Here is a 19,731-nt window from a genome sequence, read left to right as displayed (position 1 = left end):
GATATAAAACGTTATAACTCTTGGGTGCTGGATCCAAGTGTCGGCGATTAGAAGCAGACGTCAACATCAATTAATGCTTTATTTTTCATAATTCTTTGTATTTATAAAGACAATTTAAATCTACTAAAAGATGATCAGAAACGGATAATATGTATGCCAGTTGATTGTTCTATTCGCAGCTCTGCAAGTTTTAGTTAGTTTTATCTTACTGGAAGCTTACGCTAGATAGCGCTGGTAGCTAGCTCAGAAATAAGTTATATTTATGTCAGTTGATTGTTCGATTCACAGCTCTGTTATTTTAGTGCTATTTTACCGAAAGCTTAAGGTAGGTGGCGCTATTGGCCAATTAAGCTATATTTTGATTTTTGAATGTGTTGTTTCCACTTTTAAGTTTATATAAATATATATTCTTAAAAAAAAGTATTTCACATTTAATTGGACTTGAATATTATTTCATATTTATTATATTTTTTGCATAATTTTATATTTTTATTTGCATGTAAATAACGGTCACACAAAACGAAACAACTAATAACTCTGTGCAGCAATTACGCATGATTACCTTCAATTATTTTCTAATAAGCCACTTCAATCTTAGAGTTCAAGTGTTTTCTATGCTTACATACATACAAATATTTATGCTGATAATTTATGGGGCGTGTGTCGGACGTAAACTTGAATTAAAATTATGCAAAATACTGAACTTGTACAACTTCAAATTTTTAACAGTTTTCGTTGAATAACGACTATGTAAATTCGACTAGTTCGCCTTTTCCATCTAAAATTCGCACAAAAATTAAATCGACTCAGTAAACTTTGTAATAAATATTGCACTTTTTCAAAAAAACGCATGTATCGGTTGTAAGCACACGACGTATAATTAACCAAGCCGCGCATGCGCACAAATTCCGATGGATGCACTAGCACACTAGCGCTAATACCGCTTTCGTAAGACACACATAGTTATTCGTATATAAGAAAAGTGCTCTCCAAAGATGAATTTAGTAAGCTTATGTTCATTTTCGGTCTCCTACAGTTCGCAGAATAAAATATATGAACGGATTTCAGCAGAGTCGATTATTAGTATTCATTTCAATTCGACAAAACCTTAATATTCCTACTACATATCTATAAACACCCGTTTATCGCAGAATCCGCAGAATTCTGGTACAAAATTTCTGTCACATAGCTTAATATTTAAATAAGTCTACATGAAACTGGGTTACATTCTGCCTGGAAATGTGTGTGAAATGCCACAGAAACTTCTAATTTAATGGGGAATGTTTATTAACATTCGAAAGAACATTCTTTGGCATATATTTTCTGAAGATTATCTCTTTCAAATGTTGGTCGCGGCTACGTTTCAGATGGTGCAACCTTTGAGCTTTACATATACCAACAACAAAGTCTAACGGTGTGATATCACACTACCTTAGTGACCAATCGAACGGCGCAAAACCTGAAATTATCTGCTCATCGAAATGTTCTCTTAATAAAACCATTTATTGATGCGATGTGTGGAAAGTGGTAGTTGATTCTCATTGGCATCTTTTTTGAAGAAATATGGACCAATGATTCCACCGTCACACAACCCACACCAAACCGTTGTGTTTTCTGGATTAAATGACAGCTCTTGAATCACTTCAGGTTACTCTTCCTTCCAAATGCGAAAATATTGCTTGTTTACAGACCCATTGAGTCAGAAATGGGCCTCATCGCTGAACAAAATCTGGCTCGAAAACGTCGGATCTTCTTAGAACTTATCCAGATCCAATAGAGCGAAGGTCCAAGAAAGAGAATGTATAAGAAGTCGTCGTCATCGTTAAATTTTTAAACCGAAATATATCAAAAAATGGATATCTTAGTCAAGTAATTTTTTACAAATCATTGCTTTAGGTAAGGATTAGTCTATGTGGTTGTTGTAGCAGCAGAAAACATATCTGAAGTAATTTCGAGGAATGGTGCGAGTTGACAGTCCTTGAACGAATAATAAACTGGGTCCGTTCCGGTTACTTAGCGCCGACTGTCGTGGAAACGGAGAACTAATCTATCTTCAATTGGAGTTCGTCAGATCAGTGGTCCATGCTGATAAATCAGTCAAGACAGACTAATTCTTTTTTTTAAGCACCCTTTATGTATATTTACGTATGGCTAACTAAGGCCATTTTCGGCCCGACAGCTTCATGTATTTTTCTCGCCACTGTTACTTAATAGTAAACAATCCGCAAAAACATTAGAAGACAAGCAGGTATGGGTAAGCGGCAGATTGCATCATTGAAACATTCAGGGGAGCGGCAACAATACTTACCCAGATAGCGAGATAAACTAAATGAAAAGAGAGCGTTATTGCAACAAGCGTTTCCCGCCAAATTTGCAAATGTTGTGAATAACTGTAAAGCAGAAATTTATTCATTTCTCAAACACCACTTTACAATGGTTTATCATGCGTGTGTGTGTGTGTGCTGCCACAAATTGTTGCACATAGCCGCATAGAGTCGCTGAAGCAGAGCGTCAATGGAATGCTCACTGGAAAACTTGTTTGATGTTGATGTTGTTTTCGAATATCACCGCTATCAACCATTTACTTTCGCGCAACACTTTTCACTTTCATTCGGCTCGGTGGAGTGTTTGCATGGCAGCAACGCGGAAAATCTAAATTTTATTGAAATTGCAAAACAAAGCAACAACAACAAAGTAGTTTATGCAATAAATACCTGCATATATGTATAACAGTTTGTAGACGCATTCCTGAAGCAGTATGTCCGAACCCGAGGACTTCTACAAGGACGCAGAGATTTTTGTAACGGGTGAGTTGGAAGGCAAAAAAACGATTTTGTTTGATCAACTGTAAACGAAAAGCTTTCCATAAGATTATACAGTTGCAGAGATTTTTTTACGAGAGTAGCTTAATAATGCCGTGACTATTCGAATGTGAAGTGTGACATTTATAAATCTAAATGCAACACTGCTGTTGTCGTTTGTTAACAAAAACTGTAAAATTTTCAAAAAATTTTGACAGCTGAGCTCTGTATAGTCTGAAAACCGGCATTTTCTATGATTCGAAAGTGCTAATAGATCACGAGTGACTGCAAAATCAGATCATCTTCTTCTTTACTGACGTAGATAGCGCTTACGCGGTTATAGCCGAGCGTCGTTTCTTCTTTTTGCTATGTGACAGCCAAGTCTTTCTCGACCTGGTCTTTCCATCGAAGAGGAGGTCTTCCTTTTCCTCTGCTTGCACCGGCGGGTAATGCGTCGAATACTTTCAGACATGGAGTGTTTTCGTTCATTCCGACGACAAGACCTAGTCAGCGTAGCCAAAAAATGAGATCGTAAAATCCAAAAAACGAGCAGAAAATGAAATTTTTTCACATGGTTCAGACCGTAAATGATATCGTATCGTATCTTAGGTTAATTAACTGAGTGGACAAATTTTAGAGGCAACACATACTCATACTTGTTGAAACGTTGAAACATGGAGCCATTATAATACTCAAGAGAAAAGAAAACTTTAAATCGAAGACCTTTATGGGCGAACTTACAACAAATTTACTTTTTTCGACAAAGAGAACGATGGTTCACCATGGAAGCCGATCTCTTCTAAGAATTTCAACAAACCATTTTCTGAATCAAAAGCAAGCCAAGTACATTGAAGTACCTATTTGTTCCATAGTTCATACTATTTTCGTAAGCTTTGAGTAGAGTACTGAACACACATACATGTATTAAGCTGTTATTAAAGCAGTCGCCCAGTCCTTTATAACTACCCTCGTAGTTGTTTTGCTCGCAAATTTCCAATTCCATTTTTCATTATTTTTTTCACTTAGGCGCCACTGGCTTCGTAGGCAAAACGCTGTTGGAGAAGTTGCTTTGGAGTTTTCCACAAATCGCTCACATCTACATGTTAATACGCGAGAAGAGCGGCCAGACGGTGGCGCAACGTTATCAGGATTTTGTGCAACATAAAATTTTTGAACGCCTGCGCACGCATTATCCGGAGCGGCTGGAAAAACTGGTCTACCTGAAGGGTAACATTGAGTGTGACGATTTCGGTGAGTGGCGCTAGTTAATTAGACGCTTCATACATTACTATTGCTTTTTTTCGTTTATTTTTCAGGTTTAAGTCCCTCGGACCGCCATCGCTTGTGCACGCATGTGCAGATCATTTTCCATAGCGCCGCCACAGTGCGTTTCAACGAGCGCTTGAAAGTCGCCGCACGCGTGAACGCCATCGGCACTTGGCATCTGCTGGAGTTATGCAAGGAAATGCCACAGCTAAAGGTGTGATATATTTTAATGAAGCGTCAAGTTACTAAATCTTATGAGTAATTTTTCTTACAGAGCTTCGTCTACGTCTCGACGGCGTACTGCAATCCGGGACGTAAGTTCGTCGATGAATTGATATATCCCACTTTGCCGCCCGTCAACTGGAAAATGTTTGTTGATTGCACCAACAAAATACCAGATGCTTATTTCAATAGCTTAGCCAACTATATTAAGGTTAGTAACTAACTTTGAGATATTTGCCGGCAAGGTGTTCCGTTTTCAGTTCAATAAGTGTCGACGGTTGTAATGTAGTGGTTAAGACATGGTTTCGGTCCCAGCTTCTGACCAAAATTAGATACATATGTACTTTTTACAATCCATCAGCTTTCCAATATTTTTCAAAATGTGCAGAACGCTCCATTTATCAAGCGATATCAAGCCACGTGAAAGCAGAAGTACTGCCCAAGGAGTAAGCACGAATCGTTCGACGATTTTTAAGGTCTTCGAAGCCACATTTTAAAGGACTTGATGTTATATAATATTTTGAATTGACTTTAGGCTTTGATATGAAGAAAATACTGGCTGAATTTCATTGACAACTGCGGTAAGAACCAGTTTCTTGCATTGGAAAGTCTTAGTCAGTTTCGAAGAAGCTCTTTTACCACAAACTTACTATCACTAAAAATTATTTTTATTATTTAAAATCTAAGAAACAATTTTCCAAGACTTTAACAATACTCCCTTTTTAAATTAACCAACTTTCCCAAAGGGTCCGCATCCGAACACTTACACCTTCACCAAATCGATCGCCGAGCAAATAGTGAATGATTACAAACAGTGTATACCAATTGTAATCGTACGTCCATCGATCGTGACAGCAGCGCATCGTGAACCATATCCCGGCTGGATCGACAACATACAGGGCATCACCGGCATTATGATGGAAATCGGAAAGGGTACAATCAGCAGCATATTAGGTGATAAGGACATCATTTGCGATATAATACCGGTGGACTTTGTGGTCAACACATTAATATTGATGGCACAAAAGGCGACGCTGGGCAGGTTTGTAACATTTCTTTTATGAGTCCATCTCATTAAATGTATATCCAAACATTATCTTCGCCAGAGTTTACATTGCCAACGCCACTTCGGGTGTTACGAATCCCATTACATGGGCGCGCCTAGGCTGTCTGACGCTGAAGTGGTCACGCATCTATCCGACCAAGCGTATATTGATGTATCCATACTTCAAATACCGAAAAAGTTTCATGTTACACGAAATCGCCGTTATTTTATTACACTATGTGCCCGCTTTATTGATGGATCTGCTGACCTTGTTGCGGCAGAAGCGAAAATTTGTTTTGCCGATTGCAAAAAAATTTAGACAAGCTTGCTTGGCTGGTAAGCTCTTTAATATGCAGCATAAAGATATAAAAGATATACAATTTAAGGTTTCTTCCATTGGCAGGTCGCACATTCTCGCTGAATGAGTGGATTTTCAAAAACCAAAGTCGTTACTACTTTCAAGAATTGCTGCAGAGTACAACCGCACAACATTTAACATGGAACTTGGAAGCCCTCGACTATGATAACTATATAAGAGAGTTTGTAATCGGCATACAGAAGTATCTGCATCGTGAGCGCTTTCAGGAGAACGCCAGTAAATGGAAGGTCACACGGTGAGCAGCAGTTTAAGGCGAAAGAAACGAAAGACTTTATTGAAGATGTTTTCTATTTTTTCCACAGCTTATACTGGACCTGGGCGTTTATGCACATATTTATAACTCTATTAGTGGTTTACTGTTTATTTTAGAATAAGCTGCTAAGTAATAGAAAGTTTTTTTTTTTGTTATGACGAATATATTGTAAATCAAAATTTTAAAAGATACATAAACAGTAATGAGAGAATGCAATAATTGCTCTATATCAGCTATTTTTCCGACATCAATGTTCGTACTCGCTCAGAGCGTCGCTAAACTGACGTCACACAAAATGCCACCATCTTGTATTCCCCGGCATAAGCAAATAACAATTATTATAAAATAAACATAAATTTTCGGTTAAAATGAGGAACTTGTATTAATTCATTGGCTGTCCACAATCATCGGGTGGTGGTCCCAAGGTAGGGAATGTGCGCAAACGTTGCAATTCTAAAATCGTCTTCAGCTCCAATATATGCGCATAGTCCTGTCGCACTTCGTTAATCAAGTAGCTGTGCCGTTTCACCTTTTCCATGCTGCAGACAGGAGAAACAGATAAATTGGAAAACACGATTCGTTGGCAGAGAGTAGGGTCTTACCTTTCATTGCGCTCTCTTTGCAGTTTCTCTTCCAAGAGAGTATCCCGATTTGCGGTAAATAGGGCTACATCCACTTTAACCTCATCGATAGATCGATTTAATGCCTGATTTTTGCGTTTTACCTCAACTATTTGATCTTTACATACCACTATCTTCTCATTGCTGGGTTGGAAGAAAAAAGAAGATATAGTATACAGTATCTTCTGCTTGAAAGTTTGGGAGTATCGAAAATTATTTCTACAGTTCAAAACATTACGAAAATTTTCTGAAAACTAATTGGCATATTATTTAATGTTAGAAATGTTCTCAGAAGTTGAGTATAGACAGCATTGCATTACTTTCGGATTATGAGTTTATGATCGGCTGATGTGGGATCACCCATCTAACCCTACCTAACCTATAGCACATTTAGGCTTTAAAATGTATTCAACCAATTATTGGAAGCAATAAACTGAATTTATAACAAATCACTAAACTGTTGAGGAAATGGTCTTTCGAAGTATAAAAATTCGGATCCACACCCGTCTGGTCTACTTGATTGACTTATTGAAAATTAACTTTTTCTCACTGTTTTTATTTTTAAGAGTGTGTAGCTGAGATAAACAATTTATAGTGTAAACCTTTTTAAAATTCAAGACCAAGAATATTAACTCGCAATTAGGTTCCAACAATTCGTTCCTTCAACACAAAAGAGAACATTTTATTTCTTGGATTAAAGCTAATAACTCAAATTCATAGACCGACTCCACCTTACTTCATTAAAGAACTTTTAGATATCTTATTAGCCGTACTTTGAACTTTCGTTAGTCGTACTTACATGCGGTCTAAATTTTTGCGGTATGCCGTCACGCGCTGTTCAATTAACTGATCGATACTGCCTATCCGGGATAATTTGATACGCTCTTCCTTGATTTTCTTCCATTTTCGCAACAATTGTAGAAATTCGGCGGTGACCTTAAGCAATTAATGAAAATGATATCAAAACACTAATGCGCACCACCAGTCTCTTTACTATTATCGTAACACTTACCTTACACTTCTCGACGACTTCCAACATATACTTTAGATAATCAATATTTGCACGATACATTTTATGCTCCCACTCTTTGTAGAGCACCTGACGACGAAAGACGGCTAAACGTTGCATTGTGCGCAGTTTCTTAGCACCAGCTTTCTATAGAAACATTAAATAAAATAAAACTGTAACTTTAACTAAAATTCTCAACATAACACCCTAGTAGTATACTTACCTTAATTAAACTATTCACATCATTTATATCGTCAATGCTCATAAGAATGCAGTTTTGTAAATTTTTCATGGATCCACCGATGGATGTTTCCACCTGACCCAAAGGCAACACCAATTCCAGGCGTTGATTTTGTACGATGTTGAACTATAATGCAAATAAATATACATATTATCAGAGGACTAGAGATACGATTCGTATTCGAGAACGAATGAGGAGGAAAATTTAGATGCTCGAACCAACCAAGCGAATATCAAGTTATAGTCACTGCCTTGATTCGGTTTTCACACTTCTCTTATTATTCATACTCACATACTGTCCCGATAGGCGATCCGTTTCCGACATCATCTGCTGTTTCAGGCTTCTCAAGTTATTCAAGTCCGTTATGGAATTATTTAATTTGTCCTGTGAATCGGTCAAATGGAAGCCTTGACCCTTAATCTTAAGTTCATTCTCGATTTTCTGTCGTCGCAAGCGTACAAATTGATCCCAATACCTTGGTTCTAGTTGATGTGGCGCATTTTGTATATCGTCTAAATGGTGCAAACTAGTAAAGTACTCCTGCACTTCGACGGGTAAGGGGAACGTGAAACGGCTCTTATGAACCAAACGAGCAGCGACCTCGTGACACACCAAAGCCGCTTGAAATGAACGTTGCTGCATTTTCGGGCGTCGCCTAAAAAGTTTACTCAATTCATGCGAAAAACTCGGTACATTCGCGAGAAAGTTGCCCTTAAATTGTCGTTCAATAGTTTTGTCACGGGCGTTTAAGATCTCCATATCTTGTTTGATATCTGCGATGGATTTCTCGGAGAATTCAATCAGTTTCACATAACGGTTGGTATATTCATTGGCCTTTTCGGTTTCAACTCTACAATGTTAGTTGGAAGTGGTGCATTTTTTGTAGAGTTGAACATAATGAGCTACTAACCTCAAATCTGCAATGGAATTACGTAAGGTCACACGCTGATAGAAAGACACCTTCAAACCCAATAAACGCACACGGAAATGTTTCAAAGCAAAATCATATTTCAGCTTAAGTATCGCCATTTGAGCGCAGCGTTCATTAAATTTATGAATATAGTTGATTTTCAACTCGTTCGTCTTGCGCTCGTTCACATTCAATATGCGTAAATATTTATTGCGATCTTCGGTTAATATGCGTAATGTTTCCTCATATATACGCAGTAGTTTCTGGTCCTCCAAGGTGTATTCGTGCGGTTGTCGTTTCGACATGAACTCTGGCTCCGGGGGCGTCTTCTTGATCTCCTCTTCCCACAATTTCTCCAACACGCCATCCATCATGGTATTCAGAGCACGCATCCAAAAATCAATAGACCACAGCAGCATGCGTCCACGTTTCTGATCGCTAACCACCGCTTTTTTGGCGCGTCTATTGATCGCTTTAATCTCAGAGTCATCAACCTACAGGGAGAATCGGATATTGAAAACTTATGTCGTTAATACATAAACCTTAACCAGGCAGAATCGGATATTGAAGACTTATGTGGTAAATATATAAAGTTTAAAAGCAATTTTGTAGATATTATATATCTAAGTTTATATTATATAAAAAGACTCTTTAACTGCTCGAATGAAACCCAAAGCATATTGGTCCCACCATTTATTGCATGACATCAAACCGCATATCTCAAAAGTTAAGAAAACATCGAACGAGAGATTAGATTTCTAAAGACACTTCTGTAAAGATGCCGCACAGCTCTATCAATACTGATTTAATTATTCACCTGAGTTTTGACACCTCGAAAGCCACTAACTATTTGGTCCCCCATAACTAATTAAACAGTCTAGCTGTCTCTGAAAACCAGCAGCAGATTGCAAAAAATAACAAAATCTCTTTTTAAAATACAACGAAATTTTCTTATATTCTTAGAAATTAGTACCGAAAGTAGTATCAAGAGTTGATCCTCCTTTTCTTACCGTCATTATACGTTCCAAAACCTCATCGTTCATTAGTACTGGCACCGATAACTGCTGCGGCGTGAATGTTTTCATACCCAATAGTGAGAGCATAATGTTCATATCGTTATAAATATGGGTCAGCGAGGCATTTGTTTTTATAATACTTTTCATGATCTCTTCTTTGTATAGTTTTTCTTGTTCGAACAATTTATTGTACTCTTCGCGTAACGGCACATCCAAAAGAACCTGAGGAAAGAGTAAGATAGGATAATATTTGTTGAGAAGAGACCGTATACAGAAAGCCAACTCACCTTGAATTTAATGTCATGATTGCACATCTGATTCGCCGTAACCCAAGTTATATCCTGCATTTGGAAATCTTCCGACATTAGATGCTCAAAGACATTACCCACAATTTTATACAGTTTGCGTTTCTTCTTCACGACAGCAGCAGGCACTTCAACTTCCGCCTCAGCTTCATCAGCAGGTATAGCAAACACAACACTAGTAGTGCCGACAATTTCTTTTTGCGGCACAATTTCTTCGGTTTCTTCGTCCTCTTCGAGCGGTTCGAAGTCTTGAAAACGATACAAGTCGAAAAAATCCATCATGTCTTTTTGCACTTTACTTAAAGAGTAGTTCTCGAATGCGTTGTTCGCAAAGATTGCACGAACTTTCGTGCTGATCTTCAACGAATTTTGCGCAATCAAATTCATAATCCAATCACGTATGCGACTCTTATCCAAAATGCTGTCCATTAGTGAATTGTGTTCGATTTCGCAGACTTTACGCGCCTCCGCATTCAGCTGATTCAACCAGGCGTAGTTAAGGCAAAACTTGCGATAAATACCTTGTGTTTTACCCGTTACTGCGATGTCGTAGTCAATGAGGGCACGCACCTCCTCCTCCAATTGAGCCAGCCGTTGATCAATATTAGTGCGGCGGTCAAAATTTTCTTTCGAAATCACATGCTTAGTAAATGATGCCGTTGAAGGTGTTTCAACCTCACGTTCTAACTCGAGCTCCACTGGTGCCTCGAGTACCTCAGTGTTCTCTCGCAGGTTATCGGCAAGCGGTGGTAGGCGAGAAATCTTCAAACAACCAGATTCTAGTAAAACTGCCAGATATCTGAAAAAGTTATATAAATATATGGCTCAAATTAAAAAAGTTGAAATTGAGGTCTTTAGGTGACTTTGAACTTCATGGAAATCCAAAACATACACACATGAATAGTTACTCAGGCAATATCAAAGAAGGTAGATAATTTTGAAGGAATATGTCCCCTGACAGTTGGTGCTAACACAACATTAAAGATTAGGAGCTTATGAAACTGTGCGACTTTGTTCGGAGATCAACTAGCAATTTTCAAGTTAAACCTCACATCTTTAATATAGAAATCATACTCACTTGCTATTGTAGATTTCTTTTATGTGCCTTATGAGACGCTGTGAATAGCTTGAATACAGTTTCCGACACACCACATACGGCTTCGAGCTACGCTTATGGTGACGGAAGTGTATCATTAGGGTACTAACATCATAAGTTATGATGTGATTTGAGCCCGCCACACCAGAGACATATGCCATATGCAACGTATTTAAAGAGCGCATTAAGATCACTTTTTCCATATGCTGTATAAAATAAATATCCAGCGAGAAACTGTCTACCGGCAACGCGATTAGTTCCACATGGTCCTTATGAGAGACGTCCAACAACGTGATGCTTCGATATTTCTTCTGTAAGTTATACATACGACGATTGACAACACGCTTGTCCGCGAGCCAAGCAGAGATCCACAATTCATCCGCATACGGAATATCAGTGTCTTTGATTTCGTCTTGCGATAAAAATGACAGGGCATGATCCTGATCGATCAAGAAGAAGTGTAGCATGCGTTTGTGTGAGCGACTGAGTAACGGCACTACGATGAGAAAACGTTCGGACTTAAAATCCACAACCATTTCTTTATACTCGTTCTTCATGGTCTTGATTAGACCTGTTTGGTTTGCTAAATATGTCTCTGATATGCCACATTTATCGATCTCCATGATGTGTAGAATGGTGGGTGCACGTATTTTCTCGAACGACAAGAAGTACACCTTACCATCTGAGGTGCCGACGGCAGCAAATGGCGAGGAATTGTGCGTGGCAACGCATGAACCGTTCGGTATAGGCAATGATGAATATTTAGTGTTGTGGCTTATTTCGAATGCGCACAGCATATTGCCACGTGTGAGTATGAGTAGGTTCTCTTCCTTCAGGCCACGCAATATGGTAAAGTCTTCCACCGTATAGTTCGAGACGGAAAAGTCGATAAGTGTGCTATAGTACTCGCTCGCCTGCAGTTGATACAGTGAACCCACATCGTCAGTAACGTAAGCTTCGCCGGCGAAGTTCGAAACCATCTTCACAATCGGCACACGAATGTCTTTCAACACCCATTCTACAGTCCAGTTGTTACGTTTATGAGTTATCAATGTCGCACTGTTGGCGTTGGACACTATAAGACCCTGCTTGTGCGGAAATAAACAGTGTGGTTGTGGTTGGTCATGGTGTGAGAATGTGGTGCCCCACTGACGTGACAAGAAGAATTGTGCTACTTCAATCTGTAAATAAAAATAATAATCGTGTGAGACATCTTGTATGTAACTAGTAAATAATTGCATTTACGACTTACACTGAACACAACACCGAAATCATTCACCACATACATCACATCGTTTTGCGAGCACATAGCGAATTGTGTACTCAACAAATGCGATTTCGGCAACTGGACACGCGATATCTCATGCAGTACCATCGCCTCGGCAGTATAATGCATTTCCCAGAAGACTATCGCTTTTTCGAACTTCGAGAATTGCATGATCATGGGCCAAGTACGGCTGGAGCAGTGCAATGAGTGCACTGAGCATTTAATACCAGTAGCGACCTCGACCAATAAATTACCGGTACGACAATTCCAAATACGGAATGAGTAATCCGGGAAACCACTTAGAGTGATAAGCATATCGTAGTTGGAGAAAAGCATGTCCACATAGCTGACGACGTTGTTACCTAATATTATATTTAAAAAATATATATATTTTAGAGATCTTTGTAGGTATTTCAGAAGAGAGTGTATAAGAAAAATTAAACTATCCACGGAGCTCAGCAAGACACATATAATACCAGAGTTCCTACTGTTTTCAGCTGCGGATATTCTCTTTTCTTAATCCGTCAGAGCTAGGTATATAGATTCATGACTGGAGGATTCATTGAATATTATAAAGATGCTTAGGCTTCTTACGTTTCTAAACATTTTTTTTTTAATTTATTTGACAACTATCTTCCATTTAATCAAAAATTACTGGCATTTATGTACAGCGAAAAATGGGTACAATGGTCTTTTCCGACCATTATTTATACTCTAATTGTGAAATATTAATATTTGGACCGTTTCCTATATCATCTCCCTCCTTCACTCGAGAATCAGCTTTACAAAAAAAGATGCAAAACGACATTTACTTTCGGAATATCGTAAAGAATATTTTGGCACATTCATGCACCAGAAAGGTGAATGAGCCTGATAAAAAACGCAAACAAGACGAGGCGTTCAAACTCTCGTCGCAGATGGGTTTTAGAGTACAAAACACGCATATCGGATAAAGCTTAGAAATTGTCGGCAGGGAAACTCAAATCAAACTCTTCGTTTTAGCGAGGTTAGACGGTTTTCTACCCGAAATCGTGAGAGAGTAGTATTATCCTTAAATACTTCACACATACAACGTAATTGCAACAGCTTGTGCATATCCGGATAGCGCACAATGTGTATGGTTGGTCGCAAAACAGTCTCTGAATAGGCGAACATCGGCAGCGAGAAGTGTCCAGCGAGATTACGTGCACCCAATCCCACACCTGGATTATCAATGGTGTAGTACAATTTGTTTCGTGTCTTCAAGTCGGTGAAATGTATTGTGTGATCGTGAAGCGCCGCCAAAGCCTCCATGCCGATGCTGATAAGCGAATATGGCGAAGAATAGGTTGCCCATAAGCTGGAAGAAAATGTTATAAGGATTTAGTTGACTAAAAATAGAATCTATCAGTTGTTAGTTAAATTACCAAGATTCCCACGCTTCCGAACTGGACATTGGATTGTGTTTTATTGAAAATTATTTTGTATTTAAGAACACAAATTTTTTTCTTGATTGAAATATGGAAAATCGTGCTGCTCGCGTTGAGTTACTGAATAAACTAATTGACTTGAAATCGTCTTGAAACAATACAGTGTTGATATGGAAACGAATAATAACTGAGTAAAGAAATTTAAGAAACGTTATTGTTGCCAGGTAATTTCATTTGTTTACCCAGAGATTGGTTTTTCGACAGTGATTGCACAAGTGCTTTATTCCTTCGTCGCCAAGATTGTGGCATCTAATATACTTTTTGAGAGTTTCACAGGTTCTAAGTCGCCTTAGGTTCGTTGAAACTTTCTTTTAAGAAGCATCATTAAATCACAGCTGTCCGAAATTGTCTGCCGATAGATGAAACTATGAGAAAGGTTCCAAAACTTTGATTTTTTTGAGCTGGGTTTCCCGAGTAACTATATCTTATACTTCTATAAAATATTATTTTCAAGAATTCATAGCCGAAAATACGCCATATACGATAAGACTATGCACATATGTGGGTTTTTCATTAAAAAAAAACATAGCCGTTTCCTCGGTCTCCCTCTTTGGTATGATACTCTAGTGTCTCTTCATCAAATACCATCACCAGAGGGTTGGGCACATTGAAATGGTTTATAGCTTTCTCTATATCACCTTTCGATACTTCTATCCGCTTAGAAAGGTTGTTACTTTTAATTTTCTTAATCAGTCTATCTTAAATACTTGTATGATTCCAAGGTAAACAAAACTGCTTTCGGGCCATTTTCCCAATGTCTAGTTAGAATTCATCTGTCAGCTAATTTCTGGTTAAAAATGGTTCGTTACTGAAAGAAGCAGTCTTGGTTAAGTTAATTAGAACTTACCTGACAGATGGCTACTAACCAGACATTGAGAAAACGAGAACTTCTAAATTATAACTTTCTACCACAACTCGAATATATTATCGTTCATCACTAAAGTCATCAGTTCTTCACTAAATTCTTACATTTCCCTTATTTATTGAGACTAGACAAAGTAGAACTAACGAAGCACTGTTGAATTGAATCACTATCATCAGTTCTGTAAAGAGCTCCTCGCCAAAATATTTTCCTAGCTCAGGTAGCAAACAGCTTAAGTTAACTTAAGTTATCAACAACTTACAGGTTTTGTGCGAGAAGTAATTTCTTCACCGCGACTATACTGCAGAGCGTGCGCGCATCGACTGAATTCGGTATAGCGGATTTTTAACTAATAACGAGCGGTTGGTCAGTTATCTCCGAGCACCTGGAGAGTCAAGACAAACATTTTTGCTCGACGTGTTTCTGTGAGCAGTGTAAACCGAAAATGCAGCGTACGTTAGAGCAGAGGTACGCAATTACATTCTCGGTAAATCTTGAACAGAAATGTTTGATATGATCAAGCAGGCTTACCCAGATGTTGCTTTAGCAAGAGGTGATGTGTTTCGGAGACTCCAGGCCTTTTTGGAGGGCCGGGAAGAGGTCGCAGATCCAAAGTAAAAACGATGCTCATTGTCTTTTTTTAACATCAAAGGCATCATCCACCATGAATTTTTTCCTCCTGCACAAATCGTCAACGCCAAGTTTTACGTGGAAGTCCTCAAGAGACTCAAACGAAGGGTCAATCTGGTCCGACAAGACATCGCAGCCGATTGGAAGTTGCACCACGACAACACCCCGGCTCATACTGCCATTCTTGTGAACAGCTACCCAACCAAGGCCGGCATCCCAACGCTTCCGCAGCCGCCCTACAGCCCAGATGTGATGCCCCACCCCCCGAACTTTTTTGGTTCCCTTGCCTGAAAAGGCCCATGAAAGGCAAGCATTTTGAGACGGCATAGGGGATCCAAGCAGCATGCACCTCGGCTCTCAAGGTTAACCCGGAGAATGCCTTCCATGGCGCATGGAAATCGAGCTGGCAGCGCTGTATCGAAAGGAGCCTATTTCGAAAGGTTTTAAAGAATTGTAAGGATTGGTTAAATAAATTTTTATAAATCGACTCTGTCCCATTACTTTCCGGATAAACCCCATATTCGAGATAAGCAGAGATGGGGAATATGAAACAACCAGAAAACATTCAATAACTTAAAATGACTTAAGCCTTTTTTCTAAATATTGTCACTAATATGTATCCATTTAAGAATAATTGCCTAAAATAATAATATACATATGTACTCAGCTTAATCTTCATACTCACCAGTTCTTTTTGCGTAGGAGAGGAGTAAACTCATCACTATAAAGTCTCCAAATAATCTACAATTGTACAAATCTTCTTCTTCAAATTAGTGAACACACAATTTTTGCGTAGAACGATGCACAGGATACTGAGATTTTATTCAAGCTGCTCTCGTGATTTAGTTATGCATACCAAGCTCACAGATCTAAACTACTATAACATATATGAGTAACTGTAATTCATTTTTTATTTAATATTTTCTTTATATTTTTTGTATTTTTATATATTTATTTATACGTATATTCGTAAACATCATTTGAGTTCTTAGCAAAGTTGATTCATATCCATGTATTATTCATGATAAATTGTAAGCTTTAATGTCAATAAAATCAAATATTGTGTAATAAGCAATAAGAATAGATTATCGATTATATTGAGTAGGGTATAAAGCGTACATATGTATTGGAGAAGATGCCTAAGCATTTAATTGCGATCTTTTCGCATTACGCGCATTGTACATATGGCATTCGAAATACCGTTATACATAGTTAGATAGAGTGAATAAATTTGTTTGAGTAAATATATAATATAGTTGAATATATATATGTAATTGCTTGTATATAAGCATTTTTAAGTTTGATTATTTTCCTGCAATATTTTTAAACACATTCTTTAATAGACATTTATATAAGCCAACATTTAGGCGTCTTTAAGTATATGTATGTGTATAGTATATATAATATATTTCCATGTTTATATTGTGGTAGCTCATATTGCCGTCGCCCAAATCGTCTCATTTAACCAACAAATGTTTTTTTTTGCTTTCACTAATCTAAAGAACTCTTGCAGACGTTGCTCACGTAAGCAGACGCCTTTAATGTCCACGTATTTGTATTTTGTTTCTTGCTTTTGCATTTCTACATCACTAGTATTATTAATTCTCAACTCTTTTGTTATTTGCTCAAAACCTTGTTGTTGCTCCCCACCGTTGATCTGCGCCAAATGATGTTCTACTATTTGATCGACATTAATAAAATCGCCCGATTCATTCAACGGTTCGTTGGTTTGTATCTTACGTAGAATTTCGTTGCGATAATAGTCGTTGATCAGCGAGAGCATACCCTTGGTGTACCAATAGATAATGCCCATGAGGAGCACACCCTGCATGAAGGGTCCGACCATTTTCAAACTTATTTTATGTCAATATGTAATAGTTATATAATATATAGTACGTTGATAAACAGTTACAGTATTCTTTTTTCATCCACTTTGGATTTCTTATATCATTTCTGGTTATAATATATAAATACGCCTCGTTTTCTAGTATTTAAGTTAATTTGGGTATTTTAATTGTCTTGAATATTTTTTGTGGTCTTACACAAATTACTGCGCCACTTGGAAGGACTCCAACCATTCTCGCAACATGTAGTACTGCTCTTTGAAATTCGGCCAGGCCATTGTAACAATCAGCATGATGGTGTTGGCGAAAACAAAGAGCTTCATTATCTCCACGGCTATAAAGCAAATGAAATAATAAAAGCAATTATTTTCAAATGTATGTAATTCCTCCAATGATTATAGTTAGTAATTAATGCTAGCTATAAAATCAGTTTAAAATAATTTCTACTTTCTGTAGACTGTAGGGATCATCTAAAAAGAATAGTAATAATCATGTTCGATTAGCTTATTCTGTATTTGCAATATTCGTGCTCTGCTCTCTTGCCAAAAAATGTATACATAAAAGTAAGTACATACAAGTATATAGTTATCCAGCTCAACTGTACGCAAAAGGGTATGTTAATACCTCAATCAAGCTCTCATTAAGTGATTTAGTCTATTTGTCTTCTACCAGTTGTTTATTCGATTCGGTTTTCTCCAAAGATTACTGAACATAGGAAAGCTTATAGTCCAACTTTATGGCTTAGGCATTTAGAAGGCCCATTGTGATGCCATCGGGACTAATATTCCCTCTCTCTATTGTTTCCTCTCTGAACCATCTCCTGCTTCTGATGAAGTTCATCAGTTTGAAAAGTTTTATCTGAGCAACTTCCGAGACGTTGTCAGGAAACCCTCGACTTATGTAGAGATTTACAATCGCATAGAAGATGTTTGATAATTTCCTCCTCCTGACAGCATCTACATTAGTCGTTATTAGGCATTCCTAATCTACTGGCATTACTACCAAATGTTGCTTGGCATGACTACCTATTAGACAGTGGCTTGTAGTACTCATACAGAGTTCTTATATAATTCCTTTTACATTTTAATAATCGGCATGTGTGGATCATATTCAATTCATGCCATGTTGCCTGCTTGTTGAGCAAGTCAGGGATTGATTCCACCGATACTCACCTAAATTTATAACATATTTGTCGATGAGATATCTAGAAGTAGTCAGAAGCATACAAATTCTCTCTTTTCCAGTCGAATTGTAGGCTGGTGCCTGTTCTGGCTAGTTCATCTGCTTCACAGTTCCCAGAAATATCACTATGTCCTGGCACCCACTGCAGGTTTATCGCTAAATAGGACTTCCACTAAGAGATCAGGCCTTTCTTTCACTAACTTAGACGAAACCCTAAGAGACTTGAGTGATCTCAAAGCCGCCTGGCTATCTGTATTTATAGATATATGGCTTTATACAATGATATATAATTTTTATTTTTTTTTTTAATTTTTGCTCATTTTAAATTTTTGGTTCAAAAAATTGACGGCTTCCTTTGAATTTTTCTATAATATGGATTCGAAATAAAATCTATAAAATTGAAGAGTTGGCTCAGTTTAGAGAGATTAAGAATTCAAAAATTAATATCATTCTCAAGAAAATATGATCTACGTAACCGAAAGGGTATAGTATTTATATAGTATATTCGACAGGATGTTTCCTGAAATAATTTGGAAAAAGTTGTATGTTACTGCTCCAACTATTAAGTAAATTTATTGGTAAACAACTTGAGAAGAGTATTTACAAATTTTTTCTGCCCTTTATAAGATTATTTAAACCAACCTTAATTGAGTTTTAGAATATTATAGATAATCATAATAGATTATTTTATAAATGTCTAGGTAGCTTTAAGGATCATTTTCATAGTGAGCATATGAATTAAAGTCAAACAAGTATAATGCTTTATATACGACCAAACAACTGATATATCTCAACGAAATTAATTAAGTTTTTTCCAAGTCCAAGTGTCATAAGTGTCCGAACTGTTATATATCATATGCTATATCGATTTCAGATAAAGTATTTTTTATTTTAATTTTAGACCTCTGTCACACTAAATCTTTAATGAAAAGTATTATATGTAGCATACCTTCCGGCGAACGCAGGTAATCGCCAAAACCTGAGTTCAGATCATTCTCCGAGTGCAACTCCTTGGCCTTGTCTGCCTTGAGCTTCTCCTCCACCTTGGCGTCGGCTTCCTCCTGATTTCCCGCATTATTGCGAAAACTGTTGCGCGATTTGGCATAACCCGACGGGGAGTTGGCAAATGCGCCTTTCTTAGGCTTCATTCCAAAAGTACTTGCTTCACTTGTCACTGACCACGGATCACTGACAGTTGACTGTAGTCTCGATTCAGGAAAAAATTTAATTCGCTCAACAATTTCGCAGCCTGTGCAGGCCACAAATTGCTGCGAAAAAGTTCCAACCTCGACGCTTAGTGGTCGCCAACTAAAT

At 37.7% G+C, this 19,731-nt stretch overlaps 4 protein-coding genes across 4 annotated transcripts; 1 reads left to right on the top strand and 3 right to left on the bottom strand.

Moving 5' to 3' along the window:
- Positions 1-2,732: 2,732 nt before the first annotated feature.
- On the top strand, positions 2,733-6,338 carry LOC120782782 (putative fatty acyl-CoA reductase CG5065). The gene is made up of 8 exons (XM_040115250.1): positions 2,733-2,807; positions 3,828-4,052; positions 4,118-4,281; positions 4,342-4,500; positions 5,036-5,331; positions 5,396-5,670; positions 5,738-5,948; positions 6,016-6,338. The coding sequence occupies exons 1-8, from the start codon at positions 2,759-2,761 to the stop codon at positions 6,080-6,082; spliced, it is 1,446 nt and encodes a 481-aa protein (XP_039971184.1). The 5' UTR covers positions 2,733-2,758; the 3' UTR covers positions 6,083-6,338.
- On the bottom strand, positions 6,262-13,947 carry LOC120782781 (cilia- and flagella-associated protein 43). The gene is made up of 13 exons (XM_040115249.1): positions 13,837-13,947; positions 13,501-13,769; positions 12,416-12,792; positions 11,146-12,344; positions 10,050-10,866; positions 9,757-9,984; positions 8,747-9,240; positions 8,128-8,686; positions 7,819-7,962; positions 7,599-7,742; positions 7,386-7,522; positions 6,569-6,730; positions 6,262-6,505 (listed from the first exon to the last, which is right to left on the bottom strand). Exons 1-13 carry the CDS (start codon positions 13,863-13,865, stop codon positions 6,349-6,351), a joined length of 4,716 nt encoding a protein of 1,571 aa, XP_039971183.1. The 5' UTR covers positions 13,866-13,947; the 3' UTR covers positions 6,262-6,348.
- A 2,229-nt stretch (positions 13,948-16,176) lies between these two features.
- LOC120766162 lies at positions 16,177-17,263 on the bottom strand. Its single transcript, XM_040091508.1, has one exon. It carries the CDS (start codon positions 17,235-17,237, stop codon positions 16,824-16,826), a length of 414 nt encoding a protein of 137 aa, XP_039947442.1. The 5' UTR covers positions 17,238-17,263; the 3' UTR covers positions 16,177-16,823.
- Positions 17,264-17,420: 157 nt separating this feature from the next.
- LOC120766163 lies at positions 17,421-19,731 on the bottom strand. Its single transcript, XM_040091509.1, has 2 exons — positions 19,367-19,731; positions 17,421-17,569 (listed from the first exon to the last, which is right to left on the bottom strand). Exons 1-2 carry the CDS (start codon positions 19,563-19,565, stop codon positions 17,439-17,441), a joined length of 330 nt encoding a protein of 109 aa, XP_039947443.1. The 5' UTR covers positions 19,566-19,731; the 3' UTR covers positions 17,421-17,438.

Source organism: Bactrocera tryoni, chromosome 1, assembly GCF_016617805.1.
Source record: "Bactrocera tryoni isolate S06 chromosome 1, CSIRO_BtryS06_freeze2, whole genome shotgun sequence".
Classification (NCBI taxonomy): Eukaryota; Metazoa; Arthropoda; class Insecta; order Diptera; family Tephritidae; genus Bactrocera; species Bactrocera tryoni.
Note: the sequence above shows the minus strand (reverse complement) of the source record. Positions and strands in the feature narration are given on the sequence as shown.

Coding starts and splice junctions, on each gene's coding strand:
- LOC120766162 (XM_040091508.1), bottom strand. CDS start 17,237: ATGGTCGGACCCTTCATGCAGGGTGTGCTCCTCATGGGCATTATCTAT.
- LOC120782781 (XM_040115249.1), bottom strand. CDS start 13,865: ATGTCCAGTTCGGAAGCGTGGGAATCTTG. Junction 7,523..7,598: donor AAGTCGTCGAGAAGTGTAAG/GTAAGTGTTACG, acceptor TAATTGCTTAAG/GTCACCGCCGAATTTCTACA. Junction 6,731..7,385: donor CGCAAAAATTTAGACCGCAT/GTAAGTACGACT, acceptor CTTCCAACCCAG/CAATGAGAAGATAGTGGTAT.
- LOC120766163 (XM_040091509.1), bottom strand. CDS start 19,565: ATGAAGCCTAAGAAAGGCGCATTTGCCAACTCCCCGTCGGGTTATGCC. Junction 17,570..19,366: donor TTACCTGCGTTCGCCGGAAG/GTATGCTACATA, acceptor TTTGCTTTATAG/CCGTGGAGATAATGAAGCTC.
- LOC120782782 (XM_040115250.1), top strand. CDS start 2,759: ATGTCCGAACCCGAGGACTTCTACAAGGACGCAGAGATTTTTGTAACG. Junction 5,332..5,395: donor CAAAAGGCGACGCTGGGCAG/GTTTGTAACATT, acceptor TATCTTCGCCAG/AGTTTACATTGCCAACGCCA. Junction 5,949..6,015: donor AGTAAATGGAAGGTCACACG/GTGAGCAGCAGT, acceptor TTTTTTCCACAG/CTTATACTGGACCTGGGCGT.